Source organism: Chiloscyllium plagiosum, unplaced genomic scaffold, assembly GCF_037043375.1.
Source record: "Chiloscyllium plagiosum isolate Xiang-an unplaced genomic scaffold, Cpla_swu_hap1 HiC_scaffold_3, whole genome shotgun sequence".
NCBI classification, from domain to species: Eukaryota; Metazoa; Chordata; class Chondrichthyes; order Orectolobiformes; family Hemiscylliidae; genus Chiloscyllium; species Chiloscyllium plagiosum.
The window spans coordinates 45641399-45663745 of NW_028270141.1; the positions used below are offsets into that span (position 1 = coordinate 45641399).

The following is a 22347-nucleotide window of genomic DNA, read 5'->3' on the forward strand; positions in this document are numbered from 1 at the left end:
GTCAATGTAACGTATATGCACTTTAGCGTACTAATAGAATAAGACTAAGACTTTTAAAACAAAGTCATCTTTGTATGTTAAGGATTTTTTTTTTGGGGGGCGGGGGGGGAAGATATGACAATACTGTCACTTTAAATAAGTTATTTTGACCTGGGTTTTTTTTTGAGGAGAGGTTGTAAAGGCTGGGTGCCGAAGAGTTTAGGGAGCTGTTCTTTTTTAAAAACTGTTCAACAATGGAAGGGGTGTGGCCAGTTCTCTCACTTCATGTTCTAGCATTTTTAGCTGTAGCAGTCACAAGATGTGAGTGTATCAGAAGGATTGTAAGCTTCAGTATATGATTCCTGACGGTTTTTCTTTGAAATCTCGATGTTGTTCCCTCCTGTCTGTAAGAATCTGTGTTTGAATTTACCTTATTGTCAAGGGGTATTTATGCAATGTTACTATAATGGAACAGTACAGATCTTTCGGATCTCGATGTTATGCCGACCTTTTATCCTACTCTAAGATCAAACTAACCCAAATACCCTTCATTTTATCATCCATTTGCCTATCGAAGAGTCTCTTAAATGTCCCTAATGTATCTGACTCTACTACCACTGCTGGCAGTGCATTCCATGCACCCACCACTGTGTAAAGAAACTACCTCTGACATCTTTCCTAAAGCTTCCTCTAATCACCTTAAAATTATGCCCCTCATGATAGCCATTTTCACCCTGGGTAAGTAGCACTGACTGTAGTTTGAAAATGCCATTACACTCAAAAAAGTTTGGCCATTGAGTTTCTTAGTTAAATTGCTGTTTCTGGCTGGTTAAGAGTTTTAATAGTTAAGTTATTCTAAATTCTGCTTTAATTTGTTTGTGTTTCAAATAAAGTGTTTAAACAAATTCTGTTTTGCTTAAAGCCAAGTAGTTTGACCAGTCGCATCACACCTGGAACATCCACCTTTAAAATAAGAAAAAGTTAGGGTTTAGGTTATCTCCTAAAATATTTTGATGGTCCATAACCAAGAGTAAATCATATTTGACTAATTTGCTACAGCTCTTTGAAGGTGTAACAAGCAATGTGGCTAATGGAGATCCTGCAGCTTTTGTATACCTGGACTTGCAAAAGACATTTGATAAGGTGTCACATGTTTGGATAATAAAGACATTTACAAATATGAATGGGTTAGGTGAATGGGCCAAAATTTGTTCAAGTTTAATGGAGATAAGTATGAGGTTATCCATTTTGGTTAGAGGAATAGAAAGGCAACTAATTTTCTAAATGGAGAGAAATTCAGAATGCTTCTATACAGAAGAATCTGGGTGTCTTTGTGCATGACTTGTGCAACATTAGTATGCAGCAGGTAATAAAGAAGGCAAATGGAATTTTGGCATTTATATACTCTATTCCTTTCACAATAAGTAGGGAAGTTTTGCTGCAACTGTACAATGCATTAGTGAGACAATTCAGAAGGAGGTTCACTGCATTGACAGGTTTGTTTTATGAAGAGAGATTGAGCAGTTTAGGCCTATACTGTCTGGAGGTTAGGAGTGTGAAAGGAGATCTAATTGTATATAAGATGTTCAAGGGGACTGACAAAGTAGACATACATAGATGCCAGTTATAACTATACTGGAATAGCTTATTTTGATTGCGTAATCTGTTTCTTCAATGCATTTGTGGCAACAGAATTATGTATTTCTGGGTACTGGTTGTGACGACGTTATTTTCAAGCAGACTGAGGAGCTACAGAATAAAGGAATCATTAAAAACCTTGAGCAGAGAATTGAAAGCACATCAAAATATTTTAACAGTGTCATTTTATTAATATCAGTTACTTACAAGGTAACATGCACTTCCAGAGCTGAAGTACAAATGTTCAATTTTGCATAAATTCTATAAATTACTTACTCTTTAGAGCATGAGCCAATGTATTTGAATTAGGGGAAATGGAAAGTCTTTTAGACTTTAAATGCTAGAAGTATGAATATCTAACTGGCACAGATGTAACGGCGACTAGAAAATCAACACCAACAAAAAACAGTGCTGGAGAAACTCAGCTAGCCTGGCAGCATCTACTGTAATGGACTTCAAATACACAGATGGATAAATTGTTTTGCAGAAAAATATGAATGGATGATGCCCATTTTTTCAGTTTACTCTATGTTTATCAGTTTTTCCCATCTTTCCCTTTACAAGCTTGATATAAAGCCAGTTTAGTGTTCTTGAATAATCGCTAATCCATTGTGCACAATCTGCTTGTGCATGGAAGGACAAAATTAAAAAATTATCCTGCATTCAGTTTTTGATCAAAATAAATAATGGCATGAGCAGAAAACAAATAAGAATGTACATTAACTTTAGGCTCTGGTTAATCAAACCATTTTGCCCTGGTAACTTAATAACATTTATATAGTTTTTTCTAAACAACTATCTGCCTCATTAACAATATAGTTATTCTGGACTGTATCTTCATGTTTTCTGCCAGAGAGTGGAGATAATTGGAAAGGCAAATGGACATTCTTCCCACTTCTCCACACGATGACAACAATGCAGGATTCTCAGTGCATTAACTTGGCCACTTAAGTGGAGGCATGGTATATCAGCCATTCATACTTGGTAAAAGTTATATCCAGTAAACCACCCAAAATATTCATCTTGTAGTGATTTACTTACAAGTCTTGTCTAAATTAAATCATATTACCTAAATTCATTTAATTATTTTGTCCAATCTGCACACATTAAAGAGAAGAACTTTGGTTTGGTGAGCCAACTATCACATCAGAATTCCTGCTGAAAAGTTACGGTGAAAAAGGACTAAATTGATTTAATTCAATTGATCCAAGTTGCAACTGTGGAAACCCATGGATGAAGTTTTTCCATTTGACAATATATGCATTCAAATAATGGAAGCCAAGAAATCAGACCATTCTGGAACCAGGCTACAATTTCATTGTACCGTATGTTATCACACCTAATGAGGTCAATGGCAACATCATAGCACACTGTACATCAACCCAGGAATAAGGTTGGTGTCAATCTAATTTTTCTCCACATTCAAAATCATTTCATATTTTAATGTGAAAAAATATTTACTGTAATTCAGACACTATTACCTAACATTATAGTTATTCAAACACCCTTTATTCAAATTTGACAGTGTACAAAACTATAAAGTCATGGATTGTGTGAAACAATCAGCATTTTAAGTGAATATAAAAATCAATTAATCTGCTATTCTTATGGTCAAATCATTTTCTGCAGGATAGCAGACTTGATAAGCCCTAGTGATAATTTTGGAGCAGTGATGCAGCAATGTAAAAGCTGTACAAGCAAATGGTGGAGTGTGTTCTACAGTCAATATTTAACTAATTTTAAAACCAGGGTCTAGGATAGAGTCCTTGCTGCGTGGATTTCGAATCTTTAATATGAGAAAATGGGTTGAACAGATTGTCAATTTGCACACATGACAGTAAGGCTACTGCCAACAGTTCTAACTGCATCACATAAGTGTGTGTGTTATGGCTTTTGTTCTTTACGGAGTAACTTCACATATTAAGAATTGAAGCAACACGGATGAAGGAAGGAAAAGATAAGCAGAAAATTAAAAAAAGGAAAAAAGGACAGTTAAAGGAAATAAACAAGATCAGAATTAAGCATGTTAGGAAATTTCATCTTTCCATTTGACTCATTCTATAGCATGCTGCAAGTGACTTCATATACTTGAAGGAGTTTATTAGAAATTAATCATTACAAACATGAGAAGTCCGCCATCAAAATGCAATTAAAATGATGAATTCAAAGAATTCTGATTAATAGTTGCTTCGTTTACTAACTAGATTTAAATACTGAAGACAAAACAGAATTGACTCAACTAAATAAGGTCGATAATTTAGCCCCTTGACCCTTTTAGTTAATGGGTATACCTGATGCTGAAGCCCTTGACAGTTGTATCTGCATATTATTAATAGACAGTTATCACTTAAGCTACCTTCAGCATTAAATAAATAGTAACTTATGCTGGCAATTTTTTCCAGAGAACCTCAAATAAAACCATTTAAAAATGAACTTCGATAAATAAAGAAAAGCAATGTTAGAATTAAACAGAATTCTTTGAACTGGTTTGATTTATTTTTTAAAATCATGGATTCTGGTGGGGAGATTCTCCAACATCTTCACTTTGGTTTTTCAATATCCCTGTGTAAATAAAACCAATTCTAAAAAGCAAGTAAACAATAGACTGAAGTATGAATTCTATTGCAAGTGACTTTTGAATAGGGCACTGGAGGTATTCATTTTTGGCCTGTGATTTAAGAAGTCAATCTTCTGTCTTACCTGAGTGACTCCAATAACATTTAGCTGGTAATAACTAAAATATTTTTCATTTGGATTAATATGAGCCAAACTCTGCAATCCATTTCTCATACTTCTCCAGGTCTGCAGCAGAAACAGACTTAGAAACTTTCTTTAGAGCCATTCCAAAATCTTCCATGGTTGTTGGCATCTGCAACTCATCTCTGGAGATATTTCTTATTTCCTCAGGAGTTAGTCCTTGAATGCGACGTCGCATGGCCATCATGGAGGCATCCCTGAAGTTAGAAATAGAATTCAATTAGAGACAGCAAGAGTTAGGGCATTCAGTTAGGCACTTCAGCCTCTCAAATCTGCTCTCCCATTTAATACGATCACAATACCTTAAGATATAGGAGCAAAATGAGGTCATTTAGCCCATTGAAACAGCTCTGCCATTCAAACATGGTTGCTGTTTCTCAACCCCATTTTCCCTGTAACTTTTGATTCCCTTACTAATCTGATTTAAATACGCTCAGTGGCTTGGCCTCTATAGCCATCTGTGGCAATGAGTTCTATAGATTAACTACCATCTGGCTGAAGATATTATTCCTAACTTCAGTTCTAAAGAATTGTCCTTTTACTGAGGGTCCTAGAATCTCTCCTATCATTGAAAATATCTTCATGTTCATTCGATCCAGGCCTCTTGGTATTCTGTAAGTTTCAATCAGAACCCCCCTACAATTCTCCTAAATTCAATCACGTGCAGACACCAATTCCTCAACCAATCCTATATGACAAGACTTCCTTACTGACTAGGAGGTGCCGGTGTTGGACTAGGGTGGCCAAAGTTAAAAATCACAAAACACCAGGCTATAGTCCAACAAATAAACCTGTTGGACTATACGCTGGTGCTGTGAAAGTTTTAAATTTCTCACTGGGACCTTCTTGCAAATCTTCTCTGGAACCCCTCCAAGGAAAGCAAATCCTTCCTTAGATATGGGGCCCAAAACTGCTCACAATATTCCAAATGTGGTCTGACCAGTGCCTGAAACAGCCTCACCAATATATTCACGCTCTTGAATGCTAGCTCTATCAAAATGAATGCTGACAATGCATTTGCCTACCTGTCAACTGAACCTACACGTTAACCTTAACAGAATCATGAACTAGGTCTCCCAAGGCCCTGTGCTTCAGATTTCCTAAGCCTTTGCCCATTTAGAAAATAGTCTATGCCTCTATTCTTCTCACTAAAGTGCATAACCTCACCATTTTCACATTGCGTTCCATGTGCCATTTCTTTGTCCGTTCTCCCAGCTTGTCCAAGCCCTTCTGCAGCCTCTCCACCTCAGCACTACCTGTCCCTCCACCTTTAGATCATGTGCAGACTTAGTAACAATGCTATGTTCCTTCATCCAGATCGTTAATGTATAATGAGAACAAGGTCCCAAAACCGACCCCTGGAGAACTCCACTCATTGCTTCAGATGAAAAAGACCCCCTTATTGTCTCCCTCTGCCTCCTACCAGTCAGCCAATCCTCTAATTATACCAGAATCTTGCTCTTAACGCCATGGGCTCATATCTTATTTAGAAGCCTTCTGTGCAGCATCTTGTCAAAAGTTTTCTGGAAATCCAAATAAATGATGGCTGACCTCATCTTGACCTCAACTCCATTTTCCTGCCTGCTCCCCATAATCTTTTACTAATTAAAACCCTATCCCCTTCTAAAATTTATTTGGTGTCCTGGCATCCATTGCACTCTGCAGCGAATTCCAGATTCATGTTTCTTTGAGAGAAGTAATTTCTTACCTGTTTTAAATCTGCCAGCCCTTAGCTTAAATCTCCAATTTCTCATTCTAGATTGCCCCAAAATGGAAAACATCTGCTCTACATCTCCTTTAGCATCTTATGTTCCGCAGTTTCATCTCCTTTCATTCTTCTAAACTCTAGTGAGTATAACCTAAATTGCTCAATGTCTCATCATAAAACAAGACTTTAATCTCCGGAATTAACCAAATGAATCTCCGGAATTAACCAAATGAATTTTCGCTCAAATTCTTTCAAAGCAATTACATGCTTCGTCAGGATACCCAAACTCTACACAGTATTCAAGATGTGTTTTCATCAATGCAACAACACATCCCTGCATTTATACACCTTTCCTTTAGCAATAAATGCCAAAATTCCATTTTCTCTCCTGATTACTTGCTGTACTTCTGCACTAGCTTTTTGTAGTTCATACATAAGGAACAGAGAGATCCTTCTGCATCTATGCATTTTGAAATTTAGATAATAAGTTGCATTTTTTATTCTTTGACCAAAATACATAACCTAACCAAACCACATTAAATTCAGTCTGCCAAACCTTGGCCCATTCATGGTCAGAGACATGCAATCATACAACATGGAAACAGACCCTTTGGTCCAACCAGTCCATGCTGAAGATAATCCGAAAATAAATAGTTTCACCTGCCAGCTCTTGGTCCATGTCACTCCAGACCGTTCCCATTCGTGCACTTATCAAATATCTTTTAAACGTTGTAATGGTAACCACATCCTCAGTGTGTTCATTACATATGCAAACCACCCTCTAAATAAAAACTGCCCATCATGCCTTTTTTCAATCTCCCTCCTCTCACCTTAAAAAGACATCCCGGAAAAGACAATTAGCATTAGCTGTATCTATACGCCTCATTATTTTATAAACTTCTGCAAGGTCATCTTTCAACCTCCTATACTACAGTGGAAGAAGTCCCAGCTTATCCAGCCTTCCTTTATAACTCAAACATTCCAACCTAGTAACATCTTGATAAATCTCTTCTGAACCCTCTGCAGCTAAATAGTACCCTTCCTATAACTGGGCAACCTGAACTGGACGCCATATTCCAGAAGAGGCCTCACCAACTCACCAATACCCTGTAGAACCTCAAGATTATTTCCCACCTCCTAAACTCAAAGGACTTAAACTATCCATATGATTTGTAAATTTCTTATTTCCTATTTGCAACTTACTTTCCCATCTATTTTAATGTCATCTGCAAATCTAGCTTTGGTATATTCTATTCCTGCATTCAATTCATTAATATAGATTGTAAATAGATGGTGCTCCAAAGATGGCACACTGTGGGAACCTACTAATTACAGTCTGCCAACCAGAAAAAAAGCCATTTATCCTCATTCTCTTCTTTCTGACTAACCAATCCTCTATCTAGCATTCTGTACTACACTTAATCCTCTGTGATCATACTCTGTGTAGGAATCTTATATGCAGCACCTTATCAAACATCTTATGGAAGTCCATTTACACCTATAAGACCATCATTATCCATTTTACGTGTTTCATCTTCAAAAGAACTCTATCAAATTAGTCAAAGGTGTCAACGCGACTTCTCTGGCTTCCAGGTTTCCCCTCTCCCCACCTCATCCTGGATCTGGCTATCCGGCCTGCTGCTGCTCTCTTGAGCTATCCTGCCTAGCCATCTTCCTTCTCACCTGTCCAATCCACCCTCCCTGCTGATCTATCACAGTCGCCCCCCCCTCCCCCACCTGCATCTGCCTGTTGCCTACCCAGCTGCCTCCACCCCAGTTGGGGGGCTTGTTGCCAGGGCATCAACTCTTCTGCTTCTCAGGTGCTGCCTGACCTGCTTTGTTTTTCTAGCGCCAAACATATTGACTCTAACTCTCCAGCATCTGCAGTCCGCACTCTCCCTCATTTCATGTTCCCAACAATAAGGAATGTTGGTTCAACATTCAAGATGGCAAGGTGGATCAGTGGTTAGCTTTGCTGCCTCACAGCATCGGTGTCCTGGGTTCGATTCCAGCCTCAGGTAACTGTGTGGATTTTGCACATTCTCCCCGTGTCTGCATGGGTTTCCTCTGGGTGCTCCAGTTTCCACCCACAATCCAAATACGTGCAGGTTAGGTGAATTGGCCATGCTAAACTGCCCTTAGTGTTCAGCGATGTGTAGGTTTAGGTGCATTAGTCAGGGGTAAACATAGAGTAATAGGGTCGGGGAATGGATCTGGGTGGGTTACTCTTCAGAGGGCTGATGTGGACTTGTTGGGCTGTATAGCCTGTTTCCATAATATAGGGATTCCTGATGAAGGGCTTTTGCCCGAAACGTCAATTTTACTGCTCCTCGGATGCTGCCTGAACTGCTGTGCATTTCCAGCACCACTAATCCAGAATCTGGTTTCCAGCATCTGCAGTCATTGTTTTTACCTCTATACTTTAGGGATTCCAAAGACATTGTTCATCCTTCATAAACTACGCTGACTCTGATGGATTGTGTTTTGATTTTCCCTTCCTACTTCTTTAATAATAGATCTCAACAATTTCCCCAATGAAGATGTTAAACTAACCGATTTATAGTTTTGTAATTTCCACCTTCCTTCTTGAATAAGGATGTTATGTTTGCATTTTTCCCTTGTGCTGGAACCTTTCCAGAATCCAGGGAATTTTTAACCAATGCATGTGTTATCACTGCTGTCACTTCCTTTAAGACTCTGTATTTCTCCATTTAAAAGTCTGAAACCTTTACAAATACTGCATTTCTTCCTTTTTTTTGCTCCCAACTGCTCCTAGAAATTACAAAATCCTTACTTATTCCAAACCTGATTCCACAATCTCTAATCTTTAGGTCCCTCTCCAACTACCTATGCTAATTGCTCCATCATTTTCTTTCTCATGGTGCTTGCTCTTTGCCTCCTTCCTGAACATTTCTATCTAGTCCCCACCTAGTTAACAGTACATCAGGTTGCATGCCTGTTCCTTCTAAATCATTAGTATTCTGGAAGTATTTGCCTATAACTTATCTTTCCTAAATATCATCTATTTCTAGCTGACCTCTTTTCTTATTAAAATTCTTAGATGCATTGTTGTCCCCTCAATTTGTCTCAAAACCGATACTTACAAAATCTAAATTCTACCTTTATCACAGCACAAAATAGACCTGTCCAAAGTCACAAAAACTTCAATCTGTGCCTGCAAGTTACATATTTGATCTTGACACTATTGAGGTCACTTTACACATTACTGTGTGCTATAGGTACCTCTTCCAATCTATAGTTTTGTGTACAGTTACACTAACTGTTCAATAGAACCAATAAAGCCCTAGCATTACATCGAGTGCTCACCATACTATCTTGGTTCTCTCATCTTCATCTACATCCTTTCCTTCACCACATTATCCAAAGGATTAGTTTTCATGTGAAAATGATACTCAGCTCTAAATCTCTATCACTAATAGACAGCATTTATTTAAGAGAGGTCAGTGAAAATTACAGTGATGAAAATATCATTATAGCCTTGAGTCTCCAGCCAGAAGAATTAAAGCGGATTCCTTTAAATAGTAAAAAAAGGTTCTGATAGGAGAAAGATGAATATTATTTCTACTAGTTGGAGAGCAATGAATGGGACAATTAATTTGAAATTATCATTAAGTAGGAAGAGGGATTTGATGTCTATTTCCCTATTTCTGAAATGTTTTAACATTAAGGAATGGGATCAGGATAAATAAATGTATATTTAAGTCTGAATGTTAAGTTTATGAGAGCTGTAGGTAGATGACCAACAATGTGCAAGGGTGTGAGAGAAACATGAGAGTGCGCAAGAGAGAGACAGTGAGAGCACAAGAGAGTGAGACAGAAGAGGAGGAAGAAAAGGAGGAGGACTCAATGCCAAGTAAATATGCAAGGAATGTTCATATAAAAGACAGACTTTTGTATTTTTATGCTTTTCAAGTGCTGTTCAAAAATACTTTTTTTTGGTTTGTAGGTGAACGTGTGCCCAATTTGCACAACCCAAAGCTCCACAAACAGAAAATGAAGAGTGATCTGTTGTTTCACATTCATTTTAGCACTTACCTCTAGGGAACTGCCTTCTGTTTTTCTCCAATATATACAAGTAAACATTAAGCAGCTGAGAAATGCGAAACCTCACTTTTCCCTCCACATAGTTGTCCAGTAAGAAAAATTGAAATGTAAAACAAAGGTATATACAGCCTCAAGAAATAAGACATCAATAAATTGACTGTGCTAAAACAAACCTGCAAACATTGGTTATGTCTGCTCCAGAATATCCTTCCATTTGTTCAGCTATTCTTTTGACATCTACATCATCTGCCACCTCCAATTCTCGGAGGTTTATCCGCAGCAGCTCCTCTCTTCCTGTTGCTGAAATTAAAAAATTGAGTTTGCATTAGATTTATTTTGACATTTGTCTCCAGACTCTTACATAAAAATACTGATATCAATTTGTGTTTTTGCAAGGTTTGTAGCTCAGGTTGAGGTTTAGGGTGTAGGTTTGCTATCCAGACGTTTCATTACCTGGCTAGGTAACATTATCATTGGCGACCTCCAAGTGAAGCAAAGCTGTTGTCTCCTGCTTTCTATTTATATCTTTCTCCTGGATGGGGTTCCTGGGGTTTGTGGTGATGTCATTTCCTGTTCGTTTTCTAGCTAGCCATAAAAAGACACGACCCTCTCTCCCCAATAGCCCTACACACGAATGAAAAAAAACCACCATTTCGACTGGGACAACACATCTATCCTAGGACAGGCTAAGCAAAGACATGCCAGAGAATTCCTAGAAGCCTGGAACTCCAACCACTACGCCATAAACAAACACATAGATCTAGATGCCATCTATCAACCCCTCAGAAAACGAACAACAAATGACATCACCACAAACCCCAGGAACCCCATCCAGGAGAAAGATATAAATAGAAAGCAGGAGACAACAGCTTCGCTTCACTTGGAGGTCACCACTGATGATGTTACCTTGCCAGGTAATGAAACGTCTGGATATCAAACCTACAGCTCAGCGAGCAAACCTACACCCTAAATCAATTTATGTCTTTATTCAATCCTGGAGCCAAGACTGAAAAATCCTCAATTTACACTATGAAAGATTTTCCTACTACAGGTACTTCTCCTATAATGCGGTATTGTGTTTCTGTTAAAGAAAATCGCACACTATAAATAATGGGGCCTATGGGAAAAACAGGGTTGGGACGAACAACCTTAAATATCAGTAAAAATCAAACAAAAATATTAGTTCCTGAAGAAGGGCTCATGCCCGAAATGTCGATTCTCTTGCTCCTTGGATGCTGCCTGACCTGCTGCGCTTTTCCAGCAACACATTTTCAGCTCTGATCTCCAGCACCAGCAGTCCTCACTTTCTCCAAAAATATTAGTTAGCCTAACATAAATGATAGCACAGTCTAAGTAAATCTTTAAATAATAGTTTGATGAAATAATACAGTAAATTTGACACCTTTTAACACAAACTTCACTGACTACAGCATCTTACCTTTCACAATGCACTTCATCAGAAAGCATGGGACTGAATGACCATGTGATGCCAATGTAGAAGTCCAGTCCTCCTCAAGATTCTTCCCCAGTATGAAAAAATGTTCCTTCTAAATGCAGACTACAATTCCCAGTTTCAAGCTAAGTTTCAAGGCTTGCAGAGCTGATTGAATTCTTATTTTAGCTGAACACACTGAATTTGCATTTTGCAAAGGATCATGAGGCTGCGTTTTACTGTTCAGGTAAGTGCCGGGGATGGAACCGCACAACAATGAATGGGAGCTCACTTATTAAATAAAAAAGTCAGCAATTCACTAATCTCGTTACAGCCAAATCGTGTTTAATAAATATGCATTATAGGAAAACTACCTGCATTTCTGCTCATACATGATTTGCTAAACATTGTCAATTACAGATACTGTAATCAGTATAACTCAGGATTCACTCTGCAATATTAAACAAAGAGGCAAAATTAATGTTGTAGCATTCACTAACCAAATGTTACAAGGAATGAAAATGATTTCCTGTTAAATTGTGATTCTTTCCCTATCAAGTTTTTAATACAATATTCATCAGTAGAATAATAATCTAGATGATTATCTAGAAAAATGCTAAAGGAACAGAAATGATCAAAGTTGTTAGCACATATTCAATAAAATATTTTGACAAGTTATTTGTCATGGATGAGTTACAGCTTCTTCTAGTTCTAACTGAAGACTTGGAAAAGCTAAACTTACACTGGACATAAAAGCTTCAACCTTTGCATTATCTTATCAGTACCTGAAGGTAAAGGAATGTAAATTCGTTTTTCTAGACGCCTTCTTAGGGCTTCATCAATATCCCATGGGAAATTTGTAGCTGCTAGAACCATAACCATCTTTGAAGGGTCGTCATTCTCTGATGCACCTCCAACACCTAATACAGAGGAGCCAACATATCAGTAAGCAACATACTTTGCATAACGAGAAAATGATATCAAATTTAAACTTTACACTTAATTCTGGGGTTCTCATACAAATCTATTAAAGTTTAAGAGGGAAGTCCAGAACCAGGAGTCACAACCTAAGGATAATGGGCAGGCAATTTAGGACTGAAGAGAAATTTCTTCACCCAGAGTAGTAAACCTGGGGAATTTTCTGCCATAGAAAGTGGCCGAGCAGGAACCAGATATAGTTCTTAGGACTAAAAGGTATTAAAGGGTATGGGGAGAAAGTCTGCACAGGACACAGAGTTGCATGATCAGCCATGATCATATTGCTGAAAGGGCTGAATGCCATACTTTCGCTCCTATTTTCTACATCTAAGAGAAAGAAGCAATGGAAATGAGAATGAGAATGAAAAGTTACAAAAAAAATTTTAAAAAGGTAAAGAGAATAGAGAATAAGTAAAGATAATTTTTTGCACTTTCAAGACCCCTTTCACAATCCCAGGATATCCCAAAGCACTTTCCAGTTAAAGAAGTGCTAATGTTAGAAGATAAAAAATATTTGGACTGACCATAAAAGTTTTGCTTATTTCAGCTATGTTCTTCCTTGTCTGAATAAAGTTCAATTTCTATGTTAAAATGTTCTACTCTCAACCCATCTGCCTTCACATTTAATGATTGTGCTCTGCATTTTCTCACGACATCCTGCATGAAGCCACACCAAACACATCATACCTTCCCCTTTCAGTAAAAGAGAGGAACTGAGCCCTCTACAATGTCTTGGTCCATTCCTCATTGTTCCAAAGCCCTTTCCTTCTAATGCAAAAGCAAAACGTGTCTTTTTGTCTTCACACCTTCACATTATCCAGGGTTTCAAATGCTTCTTCCACGTCAACAATGATTTACTTTAACATTTAGTTGAGTCAACAGCACTTACTGCTCATTATGCAGTCTCCTCTACAAACGTAGATTAATTACTATTTTGCAAGACATCTCCACTCAATCTACAAGTGTGAGCTTGAGTTTTTGATCACCTGTCATTTTAATTCTCCATCCAATGTCCATTATCACGTTTCTATTTTCAGTCTTCTACACTGCTCCATTTCAACTTAACATAAGCTGAAAGCAGCATCTCAAATTTTGATTAGCCATGTTAGTCATTTAAAGTTAATACTGAATTCCATTTTTATCATAACTCTGTCCCCATATTTTCAGCTGATGGCTATTGATGATGATTTTCTATTTTTACAACTCTGTTGGACCCAAGTTTTACTAGAAACTAGATTACTTAGTGTGGAAACAGGCCCTTCGGAGTCCACACCAAACCTCCGAACAGCCACCCATCCAGATCCTTTCCCTACATTTACTCCTTCACCTAACACTACGGGCAATTTAGAATGGCTAATTCATCTAACCTGCACATCTTTGGACTGTGGGAGGAAACCGGAGCACCCGGAGGAAACCCACACAGACATGGGGAGAATGTGCAAAGTCTACACAGACAGTTGCCTGAGGCGGGAATTGAACTGTGAGGCAGCAGTGCTAACCACTGTGCCACCGTGCTGCCCAAGTTTTGTTTCTTTACTTCTCCTTTGACCATGCACACTCAGCCACTGTCATCTAATCACTCCTGCTATCCATCCCTTCAGACTTTCCTTGATCTTCATTTCTATTCTCTGCTTCCATACTAGCAAACGGATTAAATTTCTAACATTCTGCACTTTGACCTGAAACATTAATTAACTTGTCCTCCTGAAAATACTGAGCATTTCTAGCACTTTCTGTTTTATAGCAAATTTATGCCAATTTTCAGTTCTTAGTTAGGGCAGCGGTTCATGTGCTACAAATAACTTCAGCCTTATGCAACAAATAAAAAAAATTGCCAGATTGCTGCTCCCTATTGCTACTCAGTTGGGAAGTTAAAAATCACACAACACCAGGTTATAGTCCATCAGGTTTAACTGGAAGCACACTAGCTTTCGGAGCATCGCTCCTTCATCAGTTGGTAGTGGAGAAGACGCTCCGAAAGCTAGTGTGCTTCCAGTTAAACCTGTTGGACTATAACCTGGTGTTGTGTGATTTTTAACTTTGTACACCCCAGTCCAACACTGGCATCTCCAAATTATGGGGAGTGTTGGTTAGATGAATCATAAGCAAACACAAAAGTTGGTTATGATGTGCTCCATGGATTCATAGCCAGCTAACATTTAGACAAAGTCTCCCATCAAGCATAGAGGTAAAAAAAAAGGCACTCACCATCCATCTGAACAAGTAGCTCAGCTTTTACCCGTCTGCTTGCCTCATGCTCCTCAGCAGTTCCTCTACGACTGCAAATGGAGTCAATTTCATCAATGAAAATGGTTGTTGGGGCATAAAATCTGGCCTCGAAAACAAGAAGCAGGAATGCAATGTCAGGTAACACCTCAGCATCAATTCCAATAATTTCACTCGATATATATACTTCATTCATCAATGAAAAACTTTCATGATTATTTTAAAACAAAGTTAGAGTAGGGAAAGGCCAATAGATAATTTGTCAGAGATCACACCCATGCAACTTCTTGTCGTGACTCTGAAGTCATATTTCCAGATATATTCAACTGTCCTTAGTCACTTCAACAACTGTTAAGTTGATGCATTTTCCTGCACTACATTCTGCTAACTTTTGGGGTTGTTAGTGTATTGTAAGAATCTTGGTTGTCTATCAGGAATCGGTCTACCGGAAATGTTGAAGAAGCTGTTGAATGGCTGGACAAGGGTTGCAGCAAGTCTCTGCTCACGTTCTGAGAAAAGAGACATGTTTATACTGAAATTTTATCAGATTTTGCTTCACCAGCCATCGTTCACCTGGGTCAAAATTTATTGATATTCTACCCAAATCTTAGTTTAAAGGAGGACATATTGAAACTAAATGTGATTTGTTTGGTGTGTTGCATGTCTCTGGGTTTCTACTTTAGGAGCGGGCAACTCTTATTTTGATGTTGGAGAAAACTGTTGTTTCACTCCTCTGATCAACATGAGTCAGCTGGGAGTGTAGAATCTTATTTGTCAGTGGTACAAAGGGACAAATACTTACACTATCTTACAGGATCTCAGTAGCAGTTCCATGCTTACTACGAAGGTATCAGGGGCCAGATCAGGAAGGTGTCATTTATGAAAAGTGAATGAATGAACGAATGAGTAATTGGGTTTCTTGGTTTACACAATTTCTTTTCTGTCTTTGCCTATTAAGGCTGTGTTTTACTTTGCCAGCTACTTTCACATTTTGTGCAGGATTTAGAATACAGATTACTTTGTGATTTGGGGTCTGGTTCCTGATCTACTTTTCCAAGCTGCAAACTGAAAACTAACCAACCATGAATCAGGTGTTACCGACAACTGTACAAACACCTACCATTTCAAACAAAAGGCGGACAAGTTTCTCAGACTCTCCTCTATACTTGGAAGTAAGCGTTGATGAAGAAATATTGAAAAATGTTGTTCCACATTCAGTTGCTACAGCTTTAGCCAGCATTGTTTTTCCTGTTCCTGGGGGACCAACCATTAATACTCCCTGTATAAACAAGCATACATATTCTAAAACTCAGTGGCAGTAGCACCTAATTACTTAGAACTTCAGACCCAACAACTTTTACTCTCCCCAACTCTCATCTAAATTGAAACAGCAAAACGTATCGCAGAGACGCAACACACTGCAGTCTTCTTTGCAGAAATTCTCAACTGCAGCCACAAATCTGGGAGATAGCAAATTGGGCAACAACAAACAGGAATTCTGAGACCGAAAGAGGTGCAAAACCTGAAAACTGTTCCAACAGATGCAGTGCTCTTGCACTTCTCATATATGCTTGTACAAGATTCAATACAAATCAGGTATTTGATAAACAAAGCATTTGAATATCTTCAGACGTTTAAAGCAATATAAGTTCTTCATCGACTCTAAATCTTTCTTGTTTTTTCCCCACTAAGTTCCAAGTATGTCATCGTATACATTTTTGCTCTTCCTTGGATTGTGAAGATTAAGTCTATATTTATAGAATCATACAGAGTCAATGCTGTACTTCCAGATAATATTGTGAATACATATTGAGAAAGTGACAATCTTATTGTTTCAGTTTGGACCTCAAATGTCTACCAAGGTGACCAATAGTCTGAATAATTCCAATAGCATGAAAAGCACCATTTGAAGCATAAATGGCAGCCATGCCAATCTGATCATAGCTCAGAAGTGAAAGTTAGACATACAAACTTTCAGTTGTAAAATTAACCCATCAGCATAATTACTGCAAGTAAATCTGCACTTAAAATCTCCAGTCTCTTGAAAACGTATGCATTTCTCAAGACTAAAATTTATTAAACGGCAATTTTAATTTCAAACTTTACAACTTTCATTCTGCTCCATGGACACCATGTCTAATGTATCAATAATTATGTTCACTTATCAATTAACAAATGTGACTGTGTACCTTAGATCATGCATATCTCAGATAAATAGCATAACAAAACCTTCAATCACAAAAGAGTAATTTATTAGGTAACAAAACAATTATTAAATAGAATCAAATTGTTTATTTAAATATATATTTCTAATTTTACCTAGAAACTGCAAGACCATTTAATTTTTACTGGAGCTTTTACTTTATTAGTACTATAAAGTATTGAGTAGCTTTGTTGCAAATTATATTCTTTTATAATAATCCTGCGTAATTCATTTGTAATTCCATACATGGAATATGCAATTTCAGTTGTTTAATTTTCATAAGCACATTGATAACATCTTGTGGCTTAAAAAAAATAGCTGGGATAATTCTGGGACTGAGAGTTTGAAGATTAAAAATCATTAATAGTTAAAAATAGAAATGTCAACACTGACGTCATGGAGAAGTTTTACTTCTTTACTTGCTACGGCTATTTGGGTCAATTAGGTAAGCAAGTAAATGGGTGATAATCACATGATGTGTGTGTGCTCGAGGCAGTCTCTCAGAACAAGGATGACACTTAAGGCAAGGACACACGAACAATATGGTAGTTGTATAATCCTATATTGTATAGAATGCATCAAGCCTGTGCGACAGGCCTTGTAACTTTTTACTACTTCAAAATTTAACCTGTGATGTTGTCAATGGATTACACGCATACCAAAAAAACCAACTGGATAGCTTTTACCAGGACATATTATCTTACTTTCCAAGGTCGCCTGATTCCCTTAAAGAAATCTGGCATCCACATTGGCAAAACAACTGCTTCTTCCAGTAATTTTTTTGCTGACGCCAAGTCTGCTATATCATCCCTAAATACAACATAGATTAGGTTAGTTTCTGATATTTGACAATGATGTCATGCATACTTCTATTTAGGACTAGAAAACAAAATTGGTCTTTGATATATATGTTCAATAAAAGATAACCTCATAACTTTGACGTTTATATAAAAATTGACAGTTCATCATTTCAAACTAAAATTGCTGCACACAGATAGTTCCAATAATTTTACAATGTTCCAAAAGAATCAAGGACTAATGATTTTACTCACCATCGAACATTTGGGTTTTGTGATATTATGTCTCGTTCCAAAGCTTCTACTAAATCTCGGTCATTCCCAGAACTATCAAACTTTTTTGGCTCACTTTCAGAGGTATCAACTGCTTTAACCTACAGTGATTTAGATTAACATACTTAGTCTTCACAACTATTGTCAAATTCTCTTCCTTTTATGACATCCTAGAGAAAATTTAATTTGGTAAAAATCTGGAGGAATATACTTAATGTAAATTACTAAGAATCTATTTTGATGGAAACTTGCATACAAATAAAAGTTTATAATGGAGCAGAGGTGAACCCTAAGGGGAAGTAATAAATTCTTGCTTCTTTAATCTACATCTGAAATGACAAATATTTAGCAATAATATACATGTAAGAACATTTTGCAAATTATCAAGCAAAATACAACAGGATATATGAAACACATCGCAAACTGAAAACATCTACAACAAACCAAACACAAATATAAAACTACCAAAAGTGAGAGTTTAACTCACTTGCTGGCAAGAACAGTGAATTAAAAGCATACAAAGGATCTAAGATAGAGGATGGGACAAATCTATGGTTGTAAGAACTGCTCCTTTTTTTTTAAGGTATTTTAGGTGTCGGAGGTGATTTTCACGAATTCCAAGAGCAGCAATTACTTTTTATATACTGTTGCATAGTTTTGGAACTTTGGGGGACAAAAGGTCAAAACAACTGCATTTTAAAAAAGGATGAAGACAGACAAAGGCAGTGACCACATGACCAGAGAAAAAAAACCTATACTGCTACCTGACACAACAGTGAATCTGCATAGTTACTACCTTTGCTATTTGAGTTCAAGTATCGCTGGACTTCAGAGTGAGACTAAAAAAAACAAACAGCGAAATTCACAGCTGACCATGTCTGCGTGGGTTTCCTCCGGGTGCTCCGGTTTCCTCCCACAATCCAGAGATGTGCAGGTCAGGCGAATTGGCCATACAAAATTGTCCATAGTGTTAGTTGCCATAGTCAGGGGTCAATGTAGGGGAATGAGTCTGGGTGGGTTACTCTTAGGAGGGTCAATGTGGACCTGTTGGGTCGAAGGGCCTGTTTCCACACTGTAGGGAATCTAATCTAATCTAAAATCCGCTACCCTGTCCACCCACAGCATAGCCATAAAGAGCATAAAGAACCATGTCTGCCTAAGCCAAAACAGAAACAACTCAGGAGTACCTCAGCCTTGACCAAACAGGGCTAATAAGACACAAGGCAGCAAACAGGAGATGATTCAAGCCACTTCCAGACTGGGAAATACACTTCCCGAGACAGCCTGACAATAGACTTCCTAGCCTTCAATAAGCACAACCACTCCCAAAGCCTTAAGGGCAGCCTGGCTCCTCTCACATACTGGAACTCCACAAAGGGTGCTCAGACTGAAAAGGCACCTCGCTTGCAGATTAACCTCAATGAAATCCAGCGATATCGCTTGGAATAAATAGTTTGTCAATTTCACCCGATCCACGCTTGTGACCTCTGTTCAATTGGATAATTTCTCCAACAGCCTTTTAAAATACCCAACAATTACTCCCTCCTTATGCTGACTTGACCTAGAGTAATCAAATATCTATCCCTAACCTCAACATCCATCATGTCCCTCTCCTCAGTGAATACCGATGCAAAGTACTCATTAAAAATCTCATTTTGTCTGACTCCATGCATAACTTTGCTCCTTTGTCCTTGAGTGGGCTAACCCTTTCTCTAGTTACTGTCTTGCTTCTTATTTACGAATAAAAGACTTTGGATTTTACTTATGAATGCTGACCATAAGGAAAGAAATCAATCTGAGACTGGTACAGTTGGGAAAAGGAGCAAGTCAAACAGTCAGTGCATGCAGAGGAAAGCAGAGAAAAAGGTACGTCTGATAAATTAAACCGCATTTATTTCAATGCAAGAGGCTGAACAGGGAACGCAGATGAACTCAGAGCATAGTTAAGAACATGGAACCATAGCAATGGACAGGACTGGCAGCTTTGTGTTCCAGGATACAAATGCTATATGATGGATAAAAAGGTGGGGGGGGGGGGGCAAGTGGCGTTTTTGATAAGGGATAGCACTACAGCTGTACTTAGGAAGGATATTCCTGGGAATACATCCAGGGAAGTTATTTGGGTGGAACTGAGAAGTAGGAAAGGGATGCTCACCTTATTGAGATTGTAGTATAGACCCCCTAATAGTCAGAGGGAAATTGAGAAATAGATTTGTAAGGAGATCTCAGTTATCGGTAAGAATAATAGGGTGGTTATGGTAGGGGATTTTAATTTCCCAAACACTGCCATAGTGTTAAGGGTTAGATGGAGAGGAATTTGTTAAGTGTGTACAAGAAAATTTTCTGATTCAGTATGTGGATGTACTGACTAGAGAAGGTGCAAAACTTGACCTACTCTTGGGAAATAAAGGCAGGGTAGGTGACTGACATGTCAGTGGGGGAGCACTTTGGGGCCAGTGACCATAATTCTATTAGTTTTAAAATAGTGATGGAAAAGGATAGACAGGATCTAAAAGTTGAAGTTCTAAACTGGAGGAAGGCCAATTTTGACCGTATTAGGCAAGATCTTTCAAAGGTTGTTTGGGGTAGATATTTGCAGATAAAGGGACATCTGACAAATGGGAAGCCTTAAAAAATGGATAATGAGAGTCCAGAGACAGTATATTTCTGTTAGGGTGAAAGGCAAGGTTGGTAGGTGTAGGGAATGCTGGATGAGTAGAGAAATTGAGGTTTTGGTTAAGAAAAAGAAGGAAACGTGTCAGGTATAGACAGGAGAGATCGAGTGAATCGTTAGAAGCGTATAAAGGCATTAAGAGTATACTTAATAAGAAAGTGACGAGGGCAAAACGGGGACATGAGATAGCCTTGGCAAACAGGGTTAAGGAGAATCCAAAGGGACTTTATAAATATATTAAGGACAAAAGAAAACACACCAGATCATCAACTCCACACTCACAGGAATCCGATTCACGAGAGAGGAAGAAAAGGACAACCAACTCCCATTCCTAGACGTGATGGGACAGAGAACACCAAACGGAGAATTCACCACAAAGGTACACAGGAAAGCCACACACACAGACCAAGTCCTGAACTACGAAAGCAACCACCCCAATACACACAAACGAAGTTGCATCAAGACACTATTCAAAAGGGCCACAACACACTGCAGCACACCAGAACTGCAAAAAGAGGAAGAGGAACACCTATACAAGGTATTCGCCAAAAACGGATATCCTCGCAATTTCATCAACAGATGCCTAAGGGAAAGACAACGGAACGAGGACATGCCGCAACCCAAAGGACTAGCCACACTACCATACATCAAGAACATCTCTGAACTGACAGCCAGACTACTGCGACCACTAGGACTTATAACAGCACACAACCAACAGCCACACTCAGACAACAACTCACCAGAACGAAGGACCCGATACCCAGCATGAGCAAAACTAATGTAGTGTACAAAATCCCATGCAAGGACTGCACAAAACACTATATAGGACAAACAGGAAGACAGCTAACGATCCACATCCATGAACACCAACTAGCCACGAAACGACACGACCAGCTATCCCTAGTTGGCACACACGCAGACGACAAGCAACATGAATTTGACTGGGACAACACTACCATTATAGGGCAAGCCAAACAAAGAACAGCCAGGGAATTCCGAGAAGCATGGCACTCATCCACAAACTCCATCAACAAACACATCGACCTGGACCCAATGTACCGGCCACTACAGCAGACAGCTGAAACTGACAACCGGAAGCGGCAGGGACAGGCCACTATAAATGCCGGAGGAAACACCACAGAAGCGCTTCACAGGAGGCTCCCAAGCACTGAGGATGTCACCTAGACAGGGGACGAAACGTTTGCCACAAAAACTTCCAGCTCGGCGAACAGAACCACAGCAAAGAGCACCCGAGCTACAAATCTTCTCACAAACTTTCAACAAAAGGGTAACTAGGGAGGGAATAGGCTGTCTTACTGATCTTCAAGGGGCCCTATGTGTGGAACCACAGGAGATGGGGGAAGATACTAAATGACTATTTTGCCTCAGTGTTTACTGTGGAGAAGGACGTAGAAGATATAGAATCTGGGGAAATCAATGGTGGCGACTTGAAAAATGACCATATTACACAGGTGATGATGCTGGATGTCTTAAAACACAAGTGGATAAATCCCCAGGTCATTATCAAGTGCATCCTAGAACTCTGGGAAGCTAGGTAAGTGATTGCTGGGTCTCTTGCTAAGATATCTGCATCATCGATAGTCACAGGTGAGGTGC

General features: G+C 38.6%; 1 protein-coding gene across 5 annotated transcripts in view; it reads right to left on the reverse strand.

Moving 5' to 3' along the window:
• Positions 1-1785: 1785 nt before the first annotated feature.
• The window catches only part of LOC122542930 (katanin p60 ATPase-containing subunit A1-like), a 47530-nt gene continuing 26968 nt past the window's right edge, over positions 1786-22347 (reverse strand). For 4 of the 5 annotated variants that reach the window (XM_043681078.2, XM_043681091.2, XM_087979061.1 and 1 more), the window contains 7 exons: positions 18039-18157; positions 17691-17796; positions 15904-16062; positions 14766-14892; positions 12365-12499; positions 10321-10447; positions 1786-4571 (listed from right to left, as the gene is read on the reverse strand). In XM_043681078.2, coding sequence (XP_043537013.1) covers positions 4373-4571; positions 10321-10447; positions 12365-12499; positions 14766-14892; positions 15904-16062; positions 17691-17796; positions 18039-18157 — 972 coding nt within the window. In that variant the 3' untranslated portion in view covers positions 1786-4372. The remainder of the gene's footprint in view (positions 4572-10320; positions 10448-12364; positions 12500-14765; positions 14893-15903; positions 16063-17690; positions 17797-18038; positions 18158-22347) is intronic. The other variant, XM_043681097.2, reaches the window with a different exon arrangement.